Source organism: Phytophthora infestans, genomic scaffold (genome assembly GCF_000142945.1).
Source record: "Phytophthora infestans T30-4 supercont1.23 genomic scaffold, whole genome shotgun sequence".
Lineage (NCBI taxonomy): Eukaryota > Oomycota > Peronosporomycetes > Peronosporales > Peronosporaceae > Phytophthora > Phytophthora infestans.
Genome location: NW_003303736.1, coordinates 1,211,739 through 1,230,869, shown reverse-complemented (window position 1 = coordinate 1,230,869; position 19,131 = coordinate 1,211,739). Strand labels below are relative to the sequence as shown.

Sequence of the window (19,131 nt, the reverse complement as noted above, 5' to 3'; positions counted from 1 at the left end):
CAAAAGCTCCTTGGCGTAGACAGGGTAGTTCCGCTCGGCGGCTTTCAGCTGCCTGGACTGGAACAAGATGACTCGTTCATGTCCAGCCGTGTCGGTCTGTAGGAATGCACATCCGATGGCGTAATCGGAGGCATCGCAGACGACGCTAATCGGCTTCGTCTCGTCCGGCAGGGCCAGGACAGGGACCTCTTGGAGACCGGCCTTGATGCTGTCAAAAGCATCCTACTGCTCCTGCTCCCGGCGCCAGTCGACGTCCTTCTCAAGGAGACTCGACAAGGGCTTAGCGGAGCCCGCGTACCCTGCGCTGTACTTGTGAAGGTAGTTGGCCAAGCCTAACCACTTTCGAAGATCCTTCTGGGATCGGGGCATCGGCCATGCTGCTAAAGCCTTGACTTTGTCTGGGTCAGCCCGAACGCCCACGTTGCATACGAAGCAACCGAGAACATTAATCTCTGGTGACGCGAAAGCGCACTTGTCGATATTGGCGTAGAGCTTGTTCGCTCGCATTACGTCCAACACTCGACGGAGGTGTCCTAGGTGCACTTCCATGGCCGTCTTGCCTCCTTCGGCACGGCTATGGACGAATATGTCGTCAAAGTACGTCTGTACGAAGGTACGCAAAGGGCGGAACAATTGTGTCACCAGGCGATTGAACGTCGCCGGGTCGTTAGACAAGCCCTGCGGCATGACGAGCCACTCCCAAAGCATGCCGCTTGGAGTGCTTACCGCGGTGAGCGGGATGTCGCTCTCTCGCATCAGGATTTGGTAGTATCCGTCTACCAAATCCAGCGCACTATACAGTACGCTCCCGGCCATGTTGTTCAACAACACATCCTTTCGTGGGATTGGTGTTTGGGCCGGCACCGTTGCATTGTTCAGCTTGTTATAAGCGTGAACTAGACGCCACTTTCCGTTCGGCTTCCGAACGCAGAAAGTTGGCGTCGAGTGCGGGGATTTCGACTCCCGCACCATGCCTGCCTTCGCTTTCGCGACGAAGAAGGCATCAATGACCTAGCACTGCTCGCGCGGGAGCGGCCAACGTATCGTGACACAATACTTTGTGCCGGGCACGAGATCAATCTCGTGCCGTACGCCTCGATCCGGTAGGAGTTGGGTCGGTGGGTGTTTGTTCACCACGTCCGCATACTCCGTCACCAAAGGATACACCGGATCCTTGGGGTTCTTGAGAATCTCAGAACCCAAGCGCGCCTGACGCTGCTTGTTCAGGTCTTCCAGGACGTTCTCGTCCAAGAGAGAGGAGGAGTTCAGCTCCTCCTGAGTGGTATCAGGTCTCATAAGTACCATCTCAGCAATCGCTCCAGCCTTGAGGCTGGTCAGGAAAGACTCAGCCGTCATTTCGTCGAGGTGCAGTATCCCTGCGACCTCTCGCAGCGGTTCCAAGTGGACACCAGATGCCTTGACGGGTAATCCAGTCTCGCCATCGAAGATGTGATAACACTCTTCCACCGGCCTTGTCGGAGGAGCCCGGGCCCTGGACTCCGAGTCGCTTGAAGCGACGTCGATCGGAACGAAGTTCGGATCCGACTTGAGGCGGCGTCGGCGTCGTTGACGACGGCGACTGTGACGGGGAGCTTTGCTTCCCACGTCTAGGGATGTCGGCGCTACGACATCCGAGGCACTCGTGGCCTCGTGTGGTACTGTGGTACCCACACACGAAGCGTGTTCGACGCCTTCCTCTTCAGTTAAGGTCTGGGCGATCGCGTGTGGCACTGTGTTACCCACACAGGAAGCGTATCTGACGTCTTCCTCTTCAGTTATGGTCTGGGCGACCGCGTGTGACACTGTGTTACCCACACAGGAAGCGTATCCGACGTCTTCCTCTTCAGTTATGGTCTGGGCGACCGTGAGTGGAACTCTGTTACCCACTCTGAACACGCTGTTTTCAGTGTTCGTGACAGCTGCAGCTGTCTGCGGAACTAAGTTACCAGCCTGTGGACCTAGATTACCCACTTGGCCAGCGCCGTTTCTTGGCGCGGCCACCATCAAAGCATCCTCGGAGTCGTCATATACGTCGACGACTCCCAAGCATCTGCCGAATGCTTTGGTACCCTGGCAGCCCTTGCGGGCGCCCCAGGTCCTGACAGAGTGGGAACATGACTCGCCAATGCTCGGTCGGACTGCGCAGGGCGGCTGGCACCGATTGCCTTGCCTCGCCAGTCGATCCAGGGCTCGTGCTTCTCAAGCCAGGGCATGCCCAGGATCATATCATATGGATCCATATCGAGAACAGTGAACAGTTCGAGGCTGTCAAAGTCTTCAAACTTGACGGCCAGATCCACTTGGACGTTAAGGACAGAGACGACCTTCCCGTCGGCTAGTCGTACTGACACCGTCCCGTTGCCCTTGCTTTCTCTCAAAGCATCGGACGACTTGTTGCTGCTGCGAGCAACCGTCTGGCGGCGTGCGAAATTCTTCGACGCCCCAGAATCGATCAAGATTCTAAAGGGATGATCGTATCCCCGTACACATCTGTGTACTACGAGCAGCCCGCCGTTGCTCTTCGCCGATTTGAGAGTGCGAAGACTCTCAGGGGCTAAGTCCTCGTGGTACGCGCCACCCGCGCACCCATCACGAAGACTTAGTTCTTTTCCCAGTAGGGCGCCACGCCCCTACTGGTTCCCGGCGTTCCCCTGTCCCCGGGATCCTGGCTTCTGCCAGCGACCCTTGAGGACGGGCTTGGGGAAGGACCGTCTGCGGAGTCTTTCCGCGGGACAGTCGCGCTTGAAGTGGCCCACCTTCCCGCAGCCGAAGCAGCGGATGTCACGCTGTTCGGCGGACCCGAGTTCCATGGGAACGGGTCCGTTGGGGCTTGTTCGACCGGGAGCCGACAAGGAACTCCCAGGCCACGCTGAGGCCGGCGTACGCGCCTGGCGATGGCTGTACCCTTCTTGAAAAGCCACTTGAATCGCCTCTTCAAGGGTGCTTGACTGCACCCGGAACGGCTGAGTGCGTGCGGGGCCCGCTCGAAGGCCGTCCATGAACACAGTCATCTTGATGTGTTCGTTGAGTGGGTTTCCCACTAGGGACGCCGTGAGCTCCCGTATCTCTTGCACATACTCGTGCAGCTCGCGCCTTCCTTGTTGACACGCGAGGAAGCGCGAACGCTGGCGGTACTCGTAGTATGCCGGGAGGAACGCGGCTCGGAGCTGTTCGCACAGCTGAGCCCAGGATGTGAAACATCCAGGGGATGTTGCTTCCCGTGTGTACACACAACTCTTAGCACGGCCGCTAAGGTTGGAGAGTGCAAAAGCGACACGCAGTTGCTCGGTCGAGATTAGAGCCGCGTCCATCGCGAGCTCTACTTCTCGGACCCGGACGTGAAGGTTCTCGCCTTCCTTCCCTTCATACGGCTTAACCTTCAGCCGTATTGGCTTCGGGTGAGGCGGATTTACTTCCGCCGCCGGAGCCTGCAGGTTCTCCCGCACATGCGCGATGAGGCCCTGCTCGTACGCGTCAAATGCATTGACGCGCTCGAGCTGCTCAGCCGGTGTTGACACCACCAGGCTCTGCAGGGCCTCCATCCCGAAGATGCCTGCCATCTTCCGAACCGACTCGAACTGAGAGTCGTTCAAATGGGAGAAGTCGTTCCTATCCATGGCAACGAACTTCGGAGAGGTTCAGGTAGTCTACCCGCGATGGCGTGGATTGACTACGAGTGCTACCAAGTGTGACGGGGTCACACAGCACCTTGCGCTAGAGGAAGTTATCTTCCGAGAGTATACAAACTCTCAGTGAACGGCAGTTCACAGGTCCCCTCTTTAATTAAAGAGAGCGAAGTGACCTAAATAAGGTAGATTGTAAACTGAGTATATTTATAGGTAGGTTAAGTTTGGGTTTAATACAAACTATTAGTTACCTATAGAAATGCAATGTCATTTAACATATGGTTGGCTTTGAACGACCTTGGTACCTTGTACCAAATATCCCGGAGTATGACGTGTCATACTCCTGAAGTGTGAAGTGTCACACTTCATGTAACCAGGGTACACTTAGGGCTACGTACCCCGTTACAGAAACTATGTCAATACTGTGTGTCATACAGCTTTTCTTCCCAGGATAAGGATTGCCTTGAATGTTTGCCATAATCTTATTTTCCTCACAAACTTTCAACGTTTATTCTACGAGTACACTATGACGGTATCTAAACGAGCAGGACGCGCTCGTACGAAGCGAACTGCTGGTCTGCCTCCGAAAGTGTCACCTCCAGTTTCTGCACGCCTCGCCTCTGTAAAAGCATAAATTAAAGGACGTTAGCACTCGAGCAGTTATCTTTCTACCACCAATTACTGTTTACCAGGAGCGCGTCGAGTGTGAATGCGTCCAGGAGCCGGTTACTCTGCACAAAATATATGTACGTCAACAAACCTAGTGTAACCCAAGTAAAGTTGCGGGTTCTTACGATGTGAATGGCGAGCTCCTCTGCTGATGTGTGTACGATTGGCAGCAAAGAGCAGTCGGTCTTAGGAAAACTGTATAAGGCGAATAAGAAACAATAAATAAAATAACAATCACGGACACTCTTTACGTCATAAAATCAAAATACCTAAATGTCGCCATGTCTTCCGTAGCTATGTGGATATTCGTGCCGTCACATGAAATCTAAGCCAACCTTTATGTCAATCAAAGTATTATCGTTAGTTCTAGCACTTTGCTTACCTTCAGCGCATCACTTTTCATGGGTACAAGAAAGGATTCGTTCAAGTCCTTGCAGATTACACGCGACATCCTCTTAATTTCTCCAAAGTCAATCACGTATCCATCCGAGCCAACTTCTCCTGTAATCGTGACAGCCAAGCGATAGTTGTGGCCATGCAGCTTCTCTCGGAATCCCTGCCACAAAATATCCAATCGGTTAAGTGCTTCACCCCGGGTATATCTATTCGTTTTTATTTTTCTGCGCGGTAAGTTACCTTGTATGCGATGAAGTGAGCGGCATTGAACTTCATGTAGTCCTTTGACACGTGCACCTTCACCACTTTCGTCGAGGACTTTAAGGGCGACACTGCGATAGCATGCGTTATCGCTGACTGCTTCCCAGTAGCGATTGCTGCTCCATTGTGTGGCTTATTCTGTGCGTTGATGCTCTCAAAGCAACCGCCGTTCGATGGCTGGTCCTTGTCGTAATAGCAGCACTTGGCAGCTCCGTCAGCCGCCCCATGCGCCTTGACATGGTCGGTAGAAAGTTCCTCGCCCATTTTCACTAGGAGGCGGCGTGGTTATTAGGATGTGGCCATCCCTGATAGCCTTCTAGGCAGCACCTTGATGCGTCTAATCGAGGAAGTTGAACTGGAGGTGATAGCGTCTAATCTGAAATTTCTAATTTTATCGTTAGAAATGTGCATAAAGAAGGATTAACCCAAGAGGGGTGGTTGGGTAATGGGTTATTGGTACCATGGCGTTTAAATCTGATATCCCTTCAGGACTTTACTAAACACACCCTGCACAAACAATTCATAAAACTCAGAATTAGAGGGGTGCCCTTGGGTTAATCCAACCTTGTTGCCATTCATAAAGCGGAGTCCATTGCTTCGACACCGAAGCTCGGCATCCAAAGATCCGATCTCCGCAAAGCGCCCGGACAGCGCCAACTGCTGGCGAAGGAGACCGTCACATCAACACTTGCCAAGCAGCAGACGGCGCCATAACGCAAACCAATAATTTGTCTTTGCATGAGTTTGAACGACTACAGTTCCCTGCGCCATCATGGCGTTATCACACGTTCTGAGCCTCCTAGACACTCTACTCATGTAATCTGATGAAGCTGCAGTCGAAGCCCCACGAATTGGCCAGTTGGAATGGCTTAATGAAATCATAGAGCGATTCGAAGACTGTAACTTAAGAGATGCCTTCGTTAAAGCTGCTGCTAGTAGACACGTGGATATCGTGGCGAGGTTGTACGTGTACATTGATCCATCTACTGAAGATGAGGCCAAGGGGGCGGCTGCACGAGTATGTAGCGCAATTTTTAGCGCTGCACCAAATGGTCATTTGAGCGTGATACACTTCTTCCTGTCCAAGAAGGTGGATTTGTTCGAGAAACCCGATAAAACAACATACTAAGGAGTCATCCCAGCGTTTGATGCAGCAGCTGAAAAAGTCCATTTGTTCATGGAAAAACATGCGACATTGAAAAAATACGAATGGGTACTCGGCAAATGGAGGTAAGTCAACGCACTGTCGTGTGCGATCTTCTTTAAACACAGTGAAATTGTCGAGTTTGTGTTGGACGAGTTATACTGGAGCTTAAAAGCTGCCTTAGTAGCTCCAATTCATGCGGAACGGAAGGGCCTGATTAGGATAATTGACGAGCTATACCCGACCACTAACTATAGGGAGGCCAATTTGCTCCTTGATTTGGCGCGGGACGATCTGTACTTATGGGTGTCAAGTATTTATACGTCAATGGATGGGACAAGTTGACCCTGCTTAATGACGCGTTTGTTGCTGGTATAGTGAGGGAGCTGTAGAGACGCTCGACTTGTTCCCTGACAGGAGACGCATATCACAAAAACGCTTTGATTAAGTTTTTGAAACTGCAGTCGAGCTGTAAACTTCCTGTACGAAAAGAAGCGTGCTTCTTCTTCAGCAATTAACCGGGCATTCACACTTATGAAGAACCCCACTCTCGTTAAGCTTTTGCACAAGAACGAGCAGATCTCCGATGAGTCGATCAGTGCGGCGTTTAGTAAAGCATGTAAAGCTAAACGCACCTACAGTCACCAGTCGGATGGAGGTGACAACCGCATGGAAGTCGTGAGGTATTTGGGTAAGTTGGACTGCATTCCAGCCGAGGTCATTGGCGAGGCTTTTGCGTACGCTGCAGAGCATTTCGACTCTAAGATTTTGGACTATCTCCCTGGAGACGCACGCCTACCGCCAGAGGTGGTTTTTCTAAATGCTTTTATGCATGATATGATGACATCTGCGTATGACGTCGAAAGATATCACCGGAAACAATCCTGACAGCTTTAAACCATTGTCCTGACATACCCTAGAATCTTGTAAAGTATTTGTGTGCTTAACACCACGTACGACAAGCGATACGACACACTGCGTTTGTTCATTCGACTAAACGGCGTTGGAAATAGGCCCGAGATGTGCTGAATGGAAGCGAAGACGGAAACTTGCCTCTTGTTTTATTGAAAAGGGCATTGACCGCAGCAATGGACGACAAATCTGGGAACTAAATACGCAAAGTTATCTGTGAACAACTTTTTAGAGGGAAAAGTGGAGTGTGGACGCGGCTGTGATTCACCGAATCGAGTGAAATCTTACGTAATAGTCAGTGAAGCACCACGTGTGTTAATGAATGAATTTAATTTGTACAATTGGGTGCTCTACTTTTGCTGGTGTCGCTACGATGCCATCAGGATTCTAATAATGCATTGTAAGAGGCAACCACGGACACGGAAAGCACTGGTAAAATGATGAAGAAAGAAGTATAAAAATGTCAAAGCTGGGAAGTCATTAGCATCACACGTCATTTTTCATGATATTGGAGTATTTCAGTATTAGTACTTCAGAAATAGTCCTTAGCTACTGGGGCAAACTTTCGTCATTGAAAAATACTCCGCTAACGATGAGAAATACCGAAATTTTGTTTTTACAGAACTGCTGTCTTTTGCTAGCACATATTTTTAGACCCGTGTTTCTGGCACTTGACCTCAGGAGAAACTTTTGATCTATTATTAAAAAGTAAGGACACTAGCAAGGCTTCGAAGCATGATATTCGCACTGTTTGACTGAAAATGATGTCCAAAATCATCAAATTCTATTAACTTCTGCTATCCACTACAGTAGTTATTAAAACGTTATCAACTTCTGTCACACAATCTGTCACAATAGTTTGTTTTAAAACCTGCGTAGAATATTAGTACGAAACGTAGCGCGAATTTTGAAGACTTCAATAATATCGAAATATTATTTTGGTACAAAGTCGCAAAAGCTAATCGGAAACGGTAAAATTGCTAATATGTAAAAGTACTCCCAGGGAATTCTACCTTCTAGAAACCCGTACTAGAGGTACCATTTTGCATAGGGGCACTACCACGTAAAATTTCACTCGATTCGGTGGATCACGTTACCACAGCCGCATCCACACTCCACTTTCCTATCGAATAGCTGTTCGCAGATAATCTTGCGTATATAGTTCTTAGTTGTGTCGTCTCTTGCTGCGACCAATGCCTTTTTCATTGAAAAAAGAGGCAAGTTTCCGTCTTCACTGGCATTAAGTTCCTTTAGAGCCCACCAACAACCCACTTTAGCCGCTTGTACGAACGCACGAAGTCGTATCGTCTGTGGTACGTGGTGTTTCTCACGCATATACCATAAAAGGCGCTGGGGGTATGTAGATACAACCAAACCCAGCGCACTTAGTATAAGCTGTCAAGATTGTTTCCGGTGAAATCTTCTTGACGTCATACACAGACTCCATCATCTTTGATTGGCCATGTACAGCAGCATTTAGAAACGCCACATCTGGCGAAAGGCGTTCGTCTCCACGAAGAAAGTCCATTATCTCCGAGTCAGAATACTTTGCAGCGTAGGCAAAGGCGTCGTCAAAAACCTCGGGTGGAATGCAGTCCAGTTTGCCCAAATACCTTAATATGTACATGCGATTCCTGTTGGTGTAGCCTTACATGCTTTGCTGAACGCCGCACTGATCGTGTCGTCGGAAATTTGCTCGTTCTCGAGCAAAAACCTGATCCGTGAGAGGTTTTTTGTTAGCGTGAAGGCCCGGTTAATTGCTGAAGCAGAAGCGCGTTTCTTTGAGTACAGGAAGTCTACAGCTCCTTCCGACTCGAACACCGTTTCAAAAGCTTTATCGAAGAGTCCTTGTGATATTCGTCCCGTGTTGAGGAACACCTGCAGCGTTTTCACAGCTCCTCCACTAGCTGCAGCAACAAAGGCGTCACCAAGCAGAATCATGTCGTCCCATCCATTTTCGTATAAATATATGACACCCCGTAAGTACAGATCATCCCGCGCCAAATCAACGAACATATTGGTCTCACAAAAGGTAGTGGTCGCGTACAGCTCGTAAATCCTTCGAAGAAGGTACTTCTGTTCCGCATGAGCGGCAGCCATTACGGCAGCTTTAAAGTTCCAATGGAATTCCGACCCGGACAGGCTGAAGAGATATTCCACAACTTCGGTTTGCTTGGAAGAGATCGCACACGAAAGTGCGTCGACTAATCTAAATCTGCCCCAGTACCCAATTGTGATAACATTTTAATTTGGCATGATTCACCATGAATTTCACAATACCCAAATGACCTTTTTCAGCTGCTGCGTCAAGTGCTGGAATGAGGCCTTCGTATGTTGCTCTATTCGCGGTCTTGGGCAGTAAGAACTGGATCACATTCAAATGACCGTTTGTTGCAGCTCTCGTAATCGCGTTAACAACTTTTCCAACCGCCCCCCTAACCTTGTAGGGGTCAACGTAGATGTACAGCCTCACCACAATATCCACATGTCCACTACCAGCAGCTCCTACGAAGGCGTCTCTCAAGTCACACTTTTTGAATCTGTGTTTAATTTCATTCAGCCATATCAGCTGGCCGGTTCGTGCGGCTTCGATTGCAGCTTCTTCAGGAGACATAATCAGAGTGTCGATGAGGCTCAGAACGTGTGGTAACGACGTTATGGCGCAGGGGAAGGAAGCCTCCTTTAGTCGCTCAAAGCCGTGCGAGGACACGCTCTTGGTTTGCGGTGTAGCGCCGTCTTTTGTACGGCAAACGTTGCTTCGGCCGCCTGCATCGTCAGTTAATGGCGTTGCCTGGGCGCGCTCGTCGCCACTTTCATGTGGGTGCTTCGATGACATCTAATAATTGTGCTGCCGCCTTAGGAAAATCGCTTTTGGCATAAATTCAAAGGTTTTGCTGTTTTTAAACGATTGAATTAGACATTCAGATTTGACGCAACACCTCCATCGACATGATAGACTTAGACACGTGAAACGTTCGACTTTTTTGGCAAACTGACCACATCAGATCACGTCAGAGCATGTGTGACCGGCTGCCATGACTTTCAAGCCGAATGTTGCCAAGAACATTGAATCAAACCATCGGGAGCGTTAGCACACAGAATAAATCACGCAATGAAGCAGCAATCGCTACTATAAGCAGTCAGAGATTGCCGTCATGCAATCGCATTGTCGCCACCAAAGATCACAACGAATATGGTAAGGTGCAGAGTCGAAGGACTACATGAAGTTCAATTGCTCATGCAAGGGATACCATATTGACAATCAAAAAAAATTCCGTTATGAAGAAGGGTGTCTTGTAACAGGGATTTTGAGGTTGGTGCCGATGGACATATTGTTGACTGTGGAGAAATTAAAAAAAACTTGCGTTGAACGAATCGTTTGTTGTACCCATGAACATTGCTGCGTTGAAGGTACACAATTCCAGAACTATCAGTGATACCAGTTTGAGAAGGCCATTTAAACGTGGTTTAGATGTCTAGTAACGCGCACTATTATGAAAGACATAGCGATATTCAGCTATGAAAGTGATTTATTTTTACTGAAACCGTCGTTTGAATATTCGCCACATCCAGAAAACATTTTTAATACAAATTACTATTTGCTGCCATACTTAAGTACTGATTTTTTTTATTGAAGGCGTCGTTTATATATTCGGCACATAATAAATAATACCAATTTAAACAGGTGACTATTTGCTGCCAATTGTGCATACTTGTCTGGTCCCAATAAGAATTCACAGCTCTTTAAATCGGCGATAACTTCGGTCGTACAGCTCCAACGGAAGTGATGTTGATCTAGATTGAAGGCTCTACTTACGTTGTTGCAGTTGCACCGGCTCAGCGCGATTAGGCGTGACCGTTGGAGCGGTTATCGAACCGTTCCACTATTGACTGGAATTGCTTCTGGAACGTCATCGGTTAATCACATGTTGGAGCGCTATAATTGGATAAAGGCACATGGCATTAGTGATTACGCCATACTTTCGAGAAGACAACATGAGGAACAACAGAGAGATAGTGTTTAAAGAGACATCTTGCACAGTTTTGGTTAGCACTCATTTACTCACTTCGGCATTTGCCTCTTACTCAACAAGCCTCAAACCAGTAGGCTAACAGCCGCAACTACGACTCTACCTGGAGCGACGAACCTGTAACGCCTGATCTGAAATACCCAAGAATGATGACAACTAAGAAAGCTAAAGTCCTCCTAGGCAGTGCGAGCTATTCCCACTGGGAGTACAACTTGCGCATGACCTAGGCGAGGAAGGGGCATCTGGCGCAAGATCAAGTGGTCAAGCCCGAGGGCGAGATAACCGAGGCGTGGCTTGTGAATGACGCAAAAGCTAGGTGCGTAGATACTCTGAAGCAGCTACCACACGACGTCGTCTTCGCCTTATGCCTCATCCAAAGTGAGAATCTCTTTTAGGCCTTCTGGCACCTCCATATAGACCCCCCGTTGAGTTTCCCATACATGAATGCCGTGTCGACGTTGCACCGCTCGATTCGAAACCATAAGAAATGAAGTCCTCCGGCTTACCACCGGTCAAATCCAGAAAAAAACATCTCTTGCGGCTTCGATGCTCCTGCCTCGTCAGGATCCGTGACGCGTACGTGCCCGCGTAATCGTGGGATGTGTTGCGCCATACGGCACGATCGCAGTATTTACGCCCCCTTCACATTTAAATGAAATCACGTCAACATCTTCAATTTTACCAGAAACAATCTGTGTCGAGTCCCCAGGCTGCGAGTCTTTCTGCGTTGGTACCGTAGCGAGGGCGTCGATGTCTTCATCGGCAGGGTGTATCATCATGGTCTGCATAGGTTCCATCCCGTACCCGGGCCCCAAATGGACATTGCCCCTCTTGGCAGGATTCACTGGGTGTCGATACACATCGTCGTCCTTCGTCTTCCTCACGCAGCAACATGCGCTGACGTCGTCACCCTTGACTGTGTCTGCGGCGATAGGCACCCCTTCTGCCATGGTCGATAACTATTCGAAACGCTTGGATAGTATGTGGTCCAGGCGTGTGCTCACAACAGCCCGTGACCCCTTATGAGCCGCCGCAACATACAACACCTCGCCGTCCACGTTCATTAACTTGCCTACGTTTCCATTGCGCCTGATCGCCGTAAGTGTCGCATCACCATAGCGAACGACACACTTGGCCTTGCCGAACTTCGTGACTAGTTTCCTCTCGGCTAGCTTGGATACCGAGATGAGGCTCCCTTCAACTTCAGGGGTGTACATACCCACATTGCGTGACAGACGTCCCGTTCATCAGCTTCAATCCGACGGTGCCGCTGCAACTGCGATGATTGTCTTGCCATCCGCTATTGAAATACAACTGGCGTCTTCAGGTCCTTCATGGACTCGAGCTGGTCCCGGACGCTGATGATGCGCGCGCTTGCATCTGTATCCACGAGCCATTCAGCCGTGGTCATCACACTCGCTGCCCTTGAGCGCGAAATCTGACGCTTGAGCCCGCATCACTTGTTCTCGTCGGCCATCTTCTTTTGGCACTCAAATTCCTTGTGCTCTGCATTCGTTCAGTAGCAACACTTGCCATTGAAGCCGCTTTTGTTCCCGAAGTCCTCCCTCTTCGTTACAAACACCCTCTTTTACCCCCCCCGTTACGAGAGCAAATCGTAAGTACACCCCTAACCTCATGTATGATATCAAGCATGTTAAAGACTAGTGATAACAAGGAGTTTGTATGTAGTAAAAAATGAACCATATCCGCCTCTCAGTACAAAGCCACCCTTTATCACTGTCCATGTGACCACACGCTTCCTATCGAGCTTGTTCTGACGTGGTCTATAGCTGCATGCTAGATATAGAGCAAAACGATTTGGCCTTTTTACAAGGAGAGTCTTTCTTTAGCTAAATCGAGTGCAAAGAATACTGCGAACGTCTTGTACTGAAGTGCAAAAGTAATGCAAAACAAACACTAGCAGCTGATTGCACATCATGTGCCTACTCAGCAGTGGTGCCACCATCTCTACTGCCTTCATCATCGCCAGCGATCTCACCTTCACTCGCAGCGCCACCTTCAGTCAAAGCCTCACCAGCGTTACCTGCCTTCTTCCCCGGTGGCCTTATTTGAATGCCGCGACCGCAGCGAGGCTTAGGGCGGTCGCGACCATTCCTCCAGAGGTCGTGCCAGATCGCGTAGAATGTCCGCGTGATGCCCGGGTAATGACCCTGGCGCACTTTATCGCACAAGTACAACCTGCAATAGCTATTAGTAAGTGATGAAGAATCAATGCATTTCTAGGCTTACCTCTTGTTCCCCTTACTGCACCCTGGACAAAAGAACCGCGTGACCTGGCGCTTGCTGCTCACTGTCTTGCGAATTGTACACACCTTACACTGTCGTTGGCGGCGCTTCCGAATACCGCTCACCTCCACCCACTCCTCGTCCATGGCCAAGCTGTGGCCTTCGGAGCTTGTGACGTCTCCTCGACTTGGAGTCACAGGTGACACGCCAACGTGCACGAAGAGGATTGCGAGGGGAAATCCTGCTCTAGCAGCAGGGAATATTTTACGGACTTTACTGACTAGAGTGATGGAGAAGCAGTGTGACAGATGAAGACTACTATGAAGCAAGGTCTAGTGCACAACAGCAGGATAAAACATTTAATGCATTCTCAGCTTTAATACCAACTCCGCAAGTCCCTCGCAAGCAAGAACTTCCGGACCCGAGCACTTCTCTGCAAGCCACGAGTGTGTCACAGGCCCCGGTGAATACATCTACAATAGACCAAACAGCAGGAAATTAGAATAAACCAAAATAAATGCTTCGGTAGCCGTACCCTGTTCGCAAATTCCGTTGGGACCATGTCCAATAACCGCGCGTGGAGCTAGGAAATGCAGCCTGCGTGGTCAGCGGCGGGTTCGCCTCTCATTTTCTTCGCTTCGTGAAATATGATAAAGCTATTCACAATAGCGATATCAAAAGGCCAAATGCCAGACTTTTGTAGTGCTTGCGGAAGCGCAAAGAGCTGCAGTGAGTAGCGTTGCAGCCGCAGCTGGTCGTGCACGTCCACCCCACCCATCCAGCGATGATATGCCTTCATGCTGGACGGGCAAGGGACCGATCCTTTCTGACCTTGGCTGCGAGGAATCCGACGTTCTATCACAAACGATACAAAGGAAGGTTATATAAATACACACACCAATTCCAATACACAATACGTACCGCAAGTTGACATCGAGGTGCTAGCTCCGCTAGCCAGCATGTAGACTATCGTGTTGTCGAACCAAACTAAGGCGCTGAGCTGGGGGACCGACTTGAAGACAACCATTTGTGCGGAGCCCCGAGGCACTGACTTGGGACAGTCATGCGTGGGTGTCTATCGGTTGTAGGAGGCGGGCGGTGCTGGCAATGTGGCTCCGTCGCCGTTCCCGAAGTCTGCATCTCGGTCTCATGTTCCCGCGATGTACTCGCGGTGCTCACGCACTAGGCGATCTCTCTCCTCGCCGTCGTAGCCGCTCAGGCGGCGCATGAAAACCTCTGCGTCGCGGCGCGTAACGCGACGCGGTGGAGCCATTTTCGTTGCGGCTTAGTGGCTTGCGTATGACAGCGGCGAGTTCGAGAATGAGTGGATGGCAGCCACAAACACGAAGTCGTTTGGACCAGGCATGTCTCAAAGCAGTGTATCCACAGAACTTTCTATTTGACGAAATCTAACCAACCCCTGTGCAACAATGTCGTAAAAAATACAAATGGACCTTTTCCCCACATTTTCCACATGCTTGATATCAAGCATTTGGGTTTTTGAGACAAGCTTCCTTATCAAGCCTTAGTAACGGGGGGGGGGTTAAGCCAATGGCAATTCATCCGTGTCTTGAACACCGGAGAGTGCCTGAATCGCGTAAGCGGGCCTAACGCTCCGCGGGCTCTCTAGCACAGTCCCGAACATACGGTTTCTCGTCTGTTAGACTTCTGAGTAGCAGCACGAGCTGCCAACTGTCATCCAGAGACTCGCCGATGGACTCCATTTGTAGTACCAGTTTCTTAAACTTGTCCACATGAAAAAGCGAACGTCGTACAGGGCTCCATCTTGAAGCTGGAAGCTTCTTGGTAGCAAGGAGCCGATTCTTGTGCGTCTTCCGACTAAAGTGCTCCTCCAGCTTAGTCCACGCTTCGGCGGCGGTCAATGCTCCACGGATATAGACTTGGTACGTGAGACTTACGTCTCCAGCGATTACACTAAGGGCTTTCAAATCGTTAGCCTTCCATGCAACTGTGGAGAGGCCCCTCACTTGGTCAAACACCGGCTTGATAATCTGCAGGAGCAGGCCCTTTCTACGAGCTTCATCCGCATGTTGAACTCCCAGTGGAATACGTTATCCTTCACAAGATTGTCGAAGGTGTCAGCGTTGCTTGGGCTCATAACCAATTAAGAGTAGGCGACGATGCGAACGAGACTTGTAGTTGATGTAGGTCGATCAATGGAAATTTGAATGTGAGGTTGATTGAGATAGAAGTCTTAATATCTCCATCTGCCTCCCACATGCCGTCCCTAGTGCCCTCCTATCATCGTTGCTACGTCCGCGTATACAGATCGTATACTGGGACCGACGCACTTAAGTGGGACATACACGCTTGGGAAAGACGGACACACCTGTTTACAAATATTCAAATAACCGTAAACTGGGACGAACACACCTGGCCGGACCGGACACACTTGTATGCAATGTACACGCCATATGTCACGATTGTCCTCTCGTTGCAGATCCCGCGATCGACCCAATTGAAGTTGGCAACCAATCACAATTCAAGATACCAAATGATCTGCCAATCAGGTCACTATATCTGTCACTTCAGCTGAAGCTCGCATTCGTTATGCATCCAGACGAGGAGACAGCGAAGTGCAACCACAACACAGGTTCTACGCTGGATAAGCTGACTGTACAAAAATGCTTTATCGGGGAGCGTCTCAAAACAACATGCTTCGGATGTTCTTCGAGAAAAAGTATAAAAAAGAGCAACACTCTTTGCAGGTCGACAGTCAAACCTTTTTGGACATGCAGCAACAAGCTTTGAAATCTTAATCGCAGCTAGCACGGAGCTACAGGCCTACACAGGTCTTGTTCATTCAAACACATAATAGTATTAGAAGATAGTAGAGCCAATCGGATTACGGGAAGCGTCGTGATTGGATCGGCTTATAAATAACGATTATCCTGTTAATGGTCGTACAGACAGCCCAATAGAGATTTTTTGTGCAACGTAATTGTAACGCATACAAACCGCAAATGCATGGCCTTATACAACCAGCATTTCGAATCGACGGTTCAAGGTTTACTACCTAACGCAGGTATAAATCGACGAATTTATTGAATATAGCAGGAAATACCAACAGCTCGCTTCTTCCGTATAAGTCGTAGTTTCTTTTTTTGGCTGATTTCTTGTACTCAAATAGCTACACATATACGCACTTTAATTCACAAAAGTAATTTTTTTGTTTATAAATCGTCTACCATTAGTAGACTAAATCTTGGTGGCACGTCTGGGTACGTTTCTCGAAGTCTGCAGAAACGTCACGACTAACATCACACTTCGAAAAAATGGACACAAGTTATCACAACACGTAGATTCCTGTAGCACAGCTCGCTACGTAATAGGGGAGGGGGTCGGACTGATCCCTGGCGTGCAATAAGATGCTGTAAGAGATGTTGTGATTACAATAGCCACCATACACCTTTGGCTTAGTATGTGGATGTAGGTGCCATCCGTAATAACCGGACATTGCGGTACATTTGCCCCACTCAACGTCAGAAGATGCTGGAACGTGGAACGGTGCATGCAGAAGCCATTGGGCGCCTGCCAATTATCACTTAAACGACCGACTTATCTGCAGCAGAAAGTCAGAGTTTAAAAAGATATATGACGGCTTACTTCTCGAAACCTCTACCACAAATGTATTTTGACTGTTTGTTTTGTCCGGTTCGTACTGTCCTACATCAAAAGCTACATTAAAAAAATAACACTTTGTAAAACTGTACCCGACACTTTGTGCCGGACACTACGCGAAATTGCACCCTTCGAATTTTGCTCACTTTCAAATTGGCCCGTGTCGAGCGCAAGTGAACACCACGATGGCGAGCGAGGCCACACGACGTAGACCTGGCACTTGTTCTCTGTGCAGAGGTTCTGAAGCAAGGAGAGGGGTTGAACGACGTGCGACGTGCAGTATTTGACGTGCTGATGGCGGATGCGTGGAGAATCGCCATGAGGAGCCGGCACTACCCCACGACAAAGTGCCTTGACGCGCCGAGCGAATCGGCTTGGATGATCCTGTACAAGTATGGCAACAACGTGAACTTCCTCAATGCTACCGGTTTAACCAGGTGAGACCCTTCCTAGTGCTTTTTAAACTGCACACGTTGACTAATCGCTACATGTCTGCAGATCTGCGTTCTACCAGCTCCTGCGGAGGTTCAGCAGATTTTACTTCATTCCACGCCACAGTACACGTGGCCGCCCACCCAAGCTACGACACCATCACCAAGTGCTGGGTCTTTTACTTTCCTTCTACGTGGGTTCTATGGAGCAGACAACGCTGTGCTTGGTATTTGGTGCCCCCCCCAAGCACACTGTCACGGACACTACGTCGCGCAGAGGAATCATTGGCTTCTGCACTTAAAGGTTATGCACCAGCAAGGATCTCTTGGCCTTCTCCATCTAGTCAAGCCGAAATGGCTAAGCTGGTTGAAGCTCGGGAGCCCCTCCTGCAGCACACCTTCGGATTTATCGACGGAAAGAACCTGAGAGTACGTGTATGGAATTTCAAACGATTTTATATTTTACTTAACGTTTTCTGTTGTGTTGCAGGCCCAGCAGCCGTCCAACAGTGACCTGCAGAACGTCATGTACAATGGCTGGGTCCACACCGAGTTCGTCACCGGGACAATTTGCTTCGCAGCGGACGGCTGTATTATCTGGGCGAAGCACAATTGTCCCGGATCTTGGAACGACTCGGATACGACGCTCGGCTTTCGGACCAAGCTCCTTGACCCGGTGTGCTGCCTCGACCAACGCATGAACGTGGTGTCGGACTTAGTGTTTCCTGTTCAACCTCAATGGCTGGCCACATCTCGACCCCGCTGATGGACGGCGACCTGGACCGGATCTTGCCGTCACTTCAAAGTTCCGCCCGGACGCTCCACAATGCCATCACGCCGGTGCGCCAGACCGCCGAGTGGGGCATGGGGCGTATACAAAAGGTGTACCACCGATTGAATCTCTTCTTGCCGTACGACCCAGAGAGTCTTCGCGGGCTCCGAATTGGCAACTTGTTCCGCATGGTCAACTACAGAGTTCGCACCGTGGGAATCTCACAGATCCGCACCACTTTTCTAGGAGAAACGGAAGCTTTCGATCTCTAAGACGTTAGTTATGAACGTTTGTGCATTTCAAGGCTTAAGAGAGAAAATACAAAAATACACTACTGAAATCGGAAAGCTGAGCCTCGTACTGATGTGCATACCAGAAGTGTCTTCGCTGACGTCCTAGGGCTTCTTCGTCAGGGCTCCGATCAGCATCACCAGCTCTTGGGTGCGAGCACGCGCCTCCTCTCGGTCACGGCGTGCGCGCTCTTCCATTTCCTGCCTGTCGATGCGACGGCGGTCCTCGGCCTGGGCTCTTTCAGCGAGGCGACGTGCTTCCATCACCGCCATATCATCTCGGCGACGCTGCTTCTCCTCTACGCGGCGAGCTTCAGCTTTGCGCTCGTTTTCCTCGCGTAGTAAAAGTATAGTCTCCATGATATTGCCGGGTGTATTGTTCGCCGAGTTTTCAAGTCCCTCGAGCCTCGATTTAAGCGCCGTCGTCGCCTTCATGGCACGAATTCTTTTTGCCTTCGCGAAGGCCTCTTGCGTTTCCTTATCGTCTTCATGGGCACGCTTGGTGCCTGCTGTGTCTCGAAACTCGGTCAAGTCCACCCCTCCTAGGCGGTTAGAGCGACTACTGAGCTCCGGATACTTGGCAGCTTCAACTTCGTCCCTGCTTCTGGCGTCGTGACCGTGGTCCCCGTGTCGGTGCATTCTCGCCGAAGTGTCTTGTCTCGTAGCCGATGATGCACGTGGTGGTGCAGGGCGAGGGGTTGTACCGCCGA

General features: G+C 49.8%; 1 protein-coding gene across 1 annotated transcript; it reads right to left on the bottom strand.

The window, feature by feature from the left end:
• Positions 1-4,162: 4,162 nt before the first annotated feature.
• On the bottom strand, positions 4,163-5,216 carry PITG_11393 (uncharacterized protein; the record flags this gene model as incomplete). The annotated part of the gene is made up of 6 exons (XM_002900939.1): positions 4,163-4,246; positions 4,316-4,357; positions 4,421-4,490; positions 4,565-4,620; positions 4,678-4,851; positions 4,932-5,216. The coding sequence occupies 6 exons, from the start codon at positions 5,214-5,216 to the stop codon at positions 4,163-4,165; spliced, it is 711 nt and encodes a 236-aa protein (XP_002900985.1).
• Positions 5,217-19,131: the final 13,915 nt, after the last annotated feature.